The sequence below is a fragment of the Entamoeba invadens genome (assembly GCF_000330505.1).
Source record: "Entamoeba invadens IP1 unplaced genomic scaffold scaff_1105074725849, whole genome shotgun sequence".
NCBI classification, from domain to species: Eukaryota; Evosea; order Mastigamoebida; family Endamoebidae; genus Entamoeba; species Entamoeba invadens.
Genome location: NW_004440189.1, coordinates 768994 through 776782, shown reverse-complemented (window position 1 = coordinate 776782; position 7789 = coordinate 768994). Strand labels below are relative to the sequence as shown.

Below are 7789 nucleotides of genomic sequence, written 5' to 3'. Positions count from 1 at the left end.
ACACCGTGTCGTTCTTCGTCACTTCTCATCCCCTCAAGAACCCAATTTTTGGAGACAACCCATTTTCCTTCAACGAGTGCTTGCACGGCTGCCATCGTTAATTTGGACGACACGACAACGTGTGTGACAGCACTCGAATATTTTGGTGCAAGTATTTTGTTTCTCATTTGTACTTCACTTTGGATTTTACCCTTTGTCTCCGGAGATAGTCCACTCAGTAAAACAACACTCTTCGGCGATTTGGGGCGTACCCTAATTGGAGACAATCGAAGATCTATCCCCTTTTCTATTTCACTTTCCTCGACTATGCCACTCATCTCTTTGGTACACTTCTCCTTTGTAAATGTTGACATTACCATCTTCGGCTTGGCGCTGAGTTCCGCTCGCAAGTTGGTGATCTGCAGAGTCAAATCTTGTAACGATGTGTTGTACCCATTCACCATCTCCACCATTTTCTTCTCCTTTTTCATGTCTTCAAGTTGTTTTGAGAGCAATTGTATTTGTGTGGTCTCGTTGGCAAACAGTTGTGTGTGTCTATCAACTTCACTCTGCAAATTGACTACAGTGTTTTTATAGTGTTCGATTTGCGCAATGAGGTCCTCCTTTTGCGTGTTAAATGATTCTTCGTCAAGCGCATTTTTGTGATGGAGCTGTCTTATCATCGCATCTTTTTCTTCACAGTCTTTTTTCAATAAGTTAATCTGGCGTCCCAGTTCGTCCAGTTGGTCGTTATTGTCTTGTTGTTTTAGTTTCTCTTCAGAACTTGCGACCAATACTTCTAATTGTTTTCTAAGCACATCATTTTCTTCTTTCAGTGTGTTCATTTGGGCTAATAGTCCCTCAATGACAGGTTGTATCTGTACTTGGTTCTCCAGCATTTCTTTGTTCGAAAATTTGAGCGCAGTGATGTATTGTTGTGTTGTCTGGGTGTTCGTCCTCTCCATGACTTATTGTATTGTATGTTCTTCAATTCATCTTTAAAGATGTTCCTATTTATACCTAAATTCCTCTTTTTTTTCTTGTTACTTTAGTAAATAGTTTTTTTCTTTAGTAAATTAATTTAATATAAGTTAGTTCCTATATACGGAATATAGTATTTTTATTACGTCTTTTTCTTGCAAAAAACAGGGTTTGTAATATTATAGTTCCTTAATATAAGTTCATAAGAAATAATATGTTTTAATTAATATTAATTATACTATTAATAAATTTAATTAAATTTAATTATATCAATAAATAATTGACTCCTTTACAAGTCAAGGTGTCCAAAAGTGGTCCTTTTGTCGGGCTGCTTCTGGTCCACGCAATAAGCAGTATTCTTTTTGTCGTGTATTATTTGTTATAAAAGCGGTAAATGGAACTAAATAACAGACATGGACGCGGTGTTGTTTTCAGAGATTATTCTAATGATTGAGGTATTGGTGCATTTCGTATATCAAAATTACCACCTCAAAACAAAAGGTATTACAGTAAATTGTTTAACAAAAGGAGAAAAGAGTGAGTGGGTAAAATTGGTTGAGTTTTGGACAAAAATGAGTTCGTCTTTATGCCCTCTTGTGTTGGCTATTTCGTTCTTTTATCATTCATTTGATCTCTATACACCAAACACATTTTGTCAGATATTCTTCTTGTGTATTCTGATTTTCGGAGTTCTATTTTGGAATCTTGCCATATTAACAATGAACACAAATTGGAGGGCTGGAATCGATACAACTGCACGAACAAAACTTGTCACAAGCGGTGTCTATTCTTATTCAAGAAACCCGGCATTCTTTGGACTTTTTGTTCAATACATTTCCCTCGCTTTGTTGAATCCAAATCCCTTATTATTGGGTTTCACAGTCCTCTCAGTGGTTGTCCTTGATCTACAAACAAAAGAAGAAGAGAAACACTTAACCCTTTCTCTTGGTGCTGAATATACCGTTTACAAGGATACAACTCCTCGTTATATCCTCCTCTAATTAATTACATGGTTGGTTGTCATTGGTTCTAAAAACTATAATTTACTAATATTTTTATTATTATATAATGATAAAAAAAAATGCCTAATTTAGTTGTCTTAAAATTCCCAAACAACAATTTTGTTGCCATGTCCAGATACCAACTGTGACTGTACAGGATTCCACGCAACAGCATAGCAACCGGCTCGTGTTGGTTGGGTGAGTTTAGGTTTGAGGACGTTTTCAAGTTTCTTAGTTTCGGTGTTCCAACAGAATATGTCCCCATTTGCGCTTCCAGCAACAATGAACTTCCCGTCGTTGCTACAACAAATTCGAGTTGTACTTGTCACAGAGAAATCCGAGTGTGAAAATGTTGATACAATTTGTCGGTTAGTTCCATCGATGTAATTCACGATGTTGTCTTTGCCAACAGTCACAAAGTATCTTCCGTCTCTCACATTCACTATATCTGACACACTTCCCGTGTGGAAGTTTCTGTTGATATCAACACATTCTTTACTTCTTACATCCCAGAACCGAATGGTATTATCACAGTGCCCAGTCGCCATCAAATTGCCCATCCCTCCCATCATCAAACAGTTGCACGACGAGTAACACACTGTTGTTTTCAGACAGTATCCCTTGTTGACATCCCATGTCTTCAGAGTTCGATCCGAAGACCCGGTCATCACTTTATCGGTATCATAAAAGTCTCCACATGTCACTTTTCCGTTGTGCCCAGTCAAACTGTGTCGCAACCTTGACGAAGCCAAAAACCAGATTTTCGCAGTCCCGTCGTTACTCGTAGCAAGCAACATATCGCCCATTGGACTGAATGCCAAATCAGTGAAACTTTGGAGCACTCCACCAAACGACGACTTGATTTTGCCAGATACTACATCCCACAACTTTACTGTTTTGTCCGCCGACGCAGATGCCAACACAGTTCCATTCAAATTGTATTTCAAACACAAAATGTCACTGGAATGTCCCACGATCTGTCGTTTACCTTCTTCGGGAAGCTGACTTGGAGAAACATCAAGAGATTGGGACGATTGCGATTTGTTCACTTCTTGTGGCAAAGCGCTCGTGCTCTGAGAATGTTGTAAAACAGTCGTTTGTGCTTTGGCACAAAGCTCTTTGGTGACTCTGAGCTCTTGTTCCAATTTTGCGTACTCGTCCATCACTCTGTGGTTTTCGATATTCAGTCTCTTCAAGTCGTCCTCAATTTTGACTCTATTGACTTGGTGTGCGGCGCTTTCTTGTCTGATGACGTTTATCGTCTCTATTTTTTGCGCAACCTCTTTTTGGATTTCTTCGTTCTTTGTCTGGAGCAGCTTGACCTCGTCGTCTTTGTCTTTGATCTGTTTGTCTTTATCAGCCAAGTCTGTCTCCAACTTCTTTTTCTCTTCAACTGAGTTATTAAATTTAGTTGTTGCTTGATAGAAGTCTCTCGCGTACTTGAAATTTTCTTTCTTCAAGTTGTCCACCTCTTCAAGAAGTTCTTTGGTGTTAGCTGAGTCTCCACCTCCACAACATTTTGTAACACTCTTGAAAGGGTCTTTGCACACTCTGTCACGCTTGTCAAGTTTTGAGAGAAATATTCCATGAATCACTGAAACGTCCATTTGCTTTGTTTTTATCAGTTCGTCTTAAGTAGTTTTGTAGTGTTTTTCTATTTGAATTCTTCTTTGTTATTACTATTATAAATAAGAGTAATACTATTAAAAAGGGAACTATACCAAAGGTAACAAAATTCATTAATAAAATGACAACACCACAACACGAGTCAGCCTGGTTGTCTGTGTGTCACAAAGACTTGTATCTTCCATGTCAAACACACACGAAAGTTTTGTGCACACGGCTTGGTCCTCTGTTATCACAAATTCCCCACCAGATGTTGTCCACCCCCCTTTTACTCCACATTTGACAAATTGCACACCTTCTGTGTCTTTATTCATAAACAAGAAACTCCCATTCCCCTTTGTTTTTCCCTCAAATTTTTGTGGGAAGACTACCCCATTGCGTTGGAGTGAAAACAAAAATCCGGTTGGTGGTTGTAGAGTATCCGAGTAACCATGTGACGCATAACACCCAAAAACGTTGTCTTTGTCATCGAAACACACGACATAAATTGGTTCGTTCACACTTATTTTCTTTTTGAATTCGTTCTCTTTATAAGCAGACACTTCAGAGTCAAATATGATTTCTCCACTCTTCTTATTCGACCACTTTTGCAAAAACTCGAGTCCACTTTGAAGAGACGAGAGGTTGTCACTTGCGTCGATTTGTTCCTCAATTTTTGTCTTTTCTGTTTCGAATTTCTTCTTAAGAAGTTCGTTTCGTCGATTTTCAAATTTCGTTTTCCTCTCTGTAATTGCTTTTTGGAGTGGCACCAAATCCTTTTGAAAAAGAGTGAGCTCCTTCGAGATGATATTGTCGATGATTCCATTGATTTTCCTCTTCAAGTATTGACAGTCTGCCGTTTCTTTATCCACAAGGCGTTCCATTTTCGCGACAATATTTTTTATATCAGCAACAACAATTCTTCCAACAGACAATGCTTTTTCTTTCGACGTGATGGCAGCGTTCAGTTTCAGACAGTTATTTTCCAAAATGGAAAGGCACGTCAAGTCATCTGTATTCTCTTGAAGTGTTTGTGTATTAAATCTATCGTCTACAGAAGAAGTTACCGATCTTTCTGTTGTGCCAAGTAGATTTAAAATCTTTGGGCAGAACTCGCGCAATTCCTTAAATTCATTTTGTTCGACAAAAAATTCCATTTGAATATTCGAGTTTTATTAATAGTAAAAAAATTTTAATCTTAAAAATCAATCATATTTTGTCGCTTTTTCATAGCTACTGATATAGATTTTTGGCTTGACCATCCCCTTAATGAGCTCAAGTGTTTCTCTAGCAGCAACACAGATCTCTTTCTTGTATGCGTTGAGTGATTTGACAATATATACCAATATCAATGTCATATAGTCTTCACTCGATTTGTCAACATCAGCAAGTGCAAGCATAAGTCTTAACAGATTCTCGTGTTGTCGTTTCCCAATCTTCTTCATAACTTCAACAGTCATTGCGTTGTTCGAATCTACAATGCCATGGATCACTCGGGTCCATTCAATGATTCTCTTGCCCTCCATTAAGTTATCAATGGCCTTCTCAATCACAAGGCCAAAATCTGGGAACTCACCTTGAGCACTTGTCAAGATGTCGTGTGCACCATCAACTTCACCCGTCAATGCTAGACGTATCACATTCTCATTGTATTTCTTAGTCTCTCTCCACACCTTCAACATCACTTCCTTCACTTCCATCGTTTCTTTTGCAAACGTTTTGATGATCTTTGGCGCTATTTTATCATCTATGAACTCTGCAGGCGTCTTACGTATACACACGTAAAACCCTATCCACCCTATTCGCCTAATTGACGCCTTTACGTTGTTTGTCCAGCACAAATTGACGCCAAGCACATTTTCGATATTGTCCTTTCCCGCTGTGGCCAAGTAGTTTGCAAGAACTCGTGTTAACTCAAACCGGACACGATCAAATGTCTCAACCGAATACCTCAACAGTGTTGGGACGTAAATGATTTTGACCAACTCCGCTCGGCTGTCCATGTTCGACCCTGTCAACGTCTTCAAGACCTTACAAATAGCCAGTCTTCCATTTTTGTCTTCAAACGAAAGGTTCTTCACAAAGAAGTTGATGAAATTTGTGTATTGGGTTTTCTCAAGTGGGTATGTCGTAATGAATGTAATCAACAATTCCTGGATCAAAGGAACAATATCTCCATATCCGTGTTGGATCATCAATGTGGCATATGTGTACATGAAGTCGACTATAGAAGAATAGACAACCTTCTTTTTAACAAGTTCCAACATAAATAGAACATTAGATGCACATCGTTCCATATTCGTGTTGTTCTTTCTGATCAAGTCTAAAACGGCAACAAGTAAATTACTTGTAAATCCATCAACAGCGTGCACAATTAAAGACGTCATAAATGTCAACACCTCATTGTATAACACGGTATCTCTCTCTTTCACCCTTTTCAAAACTTGTAACGAAATGTCAAACCCAAGCTCAGTTTTGTTTTCTGCTCTGAAACAGAATCTCAACATTCTCAATGAAAGAGTAATAGTCTCTTCGTGTGGAAGCTTTAAGCACTTCACAACAAACTCGTATATTTCTGTATACTTCTCTGGAGTCAACACAACAAGATATAACATATCTGCACAAAGCCTCAAGCTGAATTCTAAAATTATGTGGTTGTTCATTCGGTAATCAATAACACCACCATCCATATAATGTGACTGTCTCTTGCTTTTGTCTATCATGATTCTCTCAAGTTTGTTGTCACCCGCTGTTTTAACTTTTGGAACAACCAACAGATTCTCAATGGTTGGTTCAAAGTAAGATTTCTGTGCAAAATTGAATCCCAAAGTGAAGACCTGTTCAAACGTTAAGAACCTTGAGTTCACAACACCCTTTGCATATGCTTTCATGATCTTTTCATACATTTTAATCCGCTCAAGTTGTTTCTCTTTACCAATTTTTTTCAAACAAAAATTGAGTGGATTTGCTACTTTGTTGTTTGTGACTAAGAGGCCAATGCATCTAAAGACAAGCAACGTCTTATCATTTCGTGCAGCCAACTCTTCCAACTTAATTTTTGATTGCACATGCAATTTGTTCTTTTCCAACGTGTTAAACAAGAAGTTATACACAATATTAGTGATAGTATGTACGGATTCATCAATAACAAACTGTTCAAATTTGAACTTCCCTTTTTTGGATGTTTCATATTGAATCATCTTATCTAAAACGTCCCCTTCGTCATCTTCTTTTGTTTCATACTCTTTATCGTCAGTACCTTCTTCCTCCATTTTTTGTTTAACCGGTTCATCAACTTTCTCTTCTATCTCCATTCCAGTCTGCGGAGTTTCTGTAACAAATTGAACATTTTCATCCTTCTCGGATGGATTACCACTCCTTTCGACTCGCTCTTTTTCTTTTTTCTCATTCTCAGCTTCAAGTTGTTTTGCTCTCTCTATTTGTTGATTGATTCGTTCTTCAATTTTTAATTTCTGTTCTCTAATCTCAACCATTTTGTCAAATGGGACCTTCTCGATATCATCAATAGAACCCACGCCATACATATTCATTACAATATGCTCAAGAATGTATCCATACGTGAATGGAAGTGTCTTCTTCAAAAATCCTTTGTCGCACACTCGATTAATCTCAGAGACAATTTCAGAGAAATAGAGATCACCAAATTTGAACACCACTGCTAATATTTGTTTTCTTGCAGCGTCTCTGAACTCGTAGATCTTTGAGTTCAATTCATTAGCCAACAAGTTGATCAAATTTGGCAACTCAAGAATACAGATCTCTTCGGGTAACAAACTAATAATGTCTGACATGATACCAATTATAGTAGCTCTGCTGATAGTTTTTTTCAGTGATGGAATTTCGAGTATTCTTTTCAGTTGTGGAAGATACTGCAAAACGACTACCTTTCTCATGACGTGTTCTATTGGTTTTTCAATATCCATCTTTCTTGCTTTAGCTTCGATTTCTCCTATAAACATATCATCTTCCTCGTCGGACTCTGTGTCATCTTTTTCCTTCTTGTCAGTGGAATTCTCCTTTTCTTCAACTTCCTTTGGGGTGTCTTCTTCTTCCATTTTCTCTGGGGTGTCTTCTTTCTCTTCATCAGAACCTTCTTCTTCTTTGTTTTCCTTTTTATTTTCTTCCTCCATTTTGTCGCCTGGTTGTTGTTTTGAAATGGGTTGCCCTTCAGTTGTAAGATTCAATGTTACGCCTTCAAGTAT

General features: G+C 37.9%; 5 protein-coding genes across 5 annotated transcripts; 1 reads left to right on the top strand and 4 right to left on the bottom strand.

Moving 5' to 3' along the window:
- Positions 1–22: 22 nt before the first annotated feature.
- Positions 23–944, bottom strand: EIN_228690 (hypothetical protein; the record flags this gene model as incomplete). The annotated part of the gene is made up of 1 exon (XM_004255109.1): positions 23–944. A coding segment is annotated over one exon (922 nt), but the record flags the coding sequence as incomplete, so codon positions are not given.
- Positions 945–1373: 429 nt separating this feature from the next.
- EIN_228680 (hypothetical protein) lies at positions 1374–1961 on the top strand (the record flags this gene model as incomplete). The annotated part of the gene is made up of 1 exon (XM_004255108.1): positions 1374–1961. The coding sequence occupies one exon, from the start codon at positions 1374–1376 to the stop codon at positions 1959–1961; it is 588 nt and encodes a 195-aa protein (XP_004255156.1).
- Positions 1962–2059: 98 nt separating this feature from the next.
- EIN_228670 (protein tipD, putative) lies at positions 2060–3568 on the bottom strand (the record flags this gene model as incomplete). Its single annotated transcript, XM_004255107.1, has 1 exon — positions 2060–3568. One exon carries the CDS (start codon positions 3566–3568, stop codon positions 2060–2062), a length of 1509 nt encoding a protein of 502 aa, XP_004255155.1.
- A 132-nt stretch (positions 3569–3700) lies between these two features.
- Positions 3701–4723, bottom strand: EIN_228660 (hypothetical protein; the record flags this gene model as incomplete). The annotated part of the gene is made up of 1 exon (XM_004255106.1): positions 3701–4723. The coding sequence occupies one exon, from the start codon at positions 4721–4723 to the stop codon at positions 3701–3703; it is 1023 nt and encodes a 340-aa protein (XP_004255154.1).
- Positions 4724–4771: 48 nt separating this feature from the next.
- EIN_228650 (hypothetical protein) lies at positions 4772–7789 on the bottom strand (the record flags this gene model as incomplete). The annotated part of the gene is made up of 1 exon (XM_004255105.1): positions 4772–7789. A coding segment is annotated over one exon (3018 nt), but the record flags the coding sequence as incomplete, so codon positions are not given.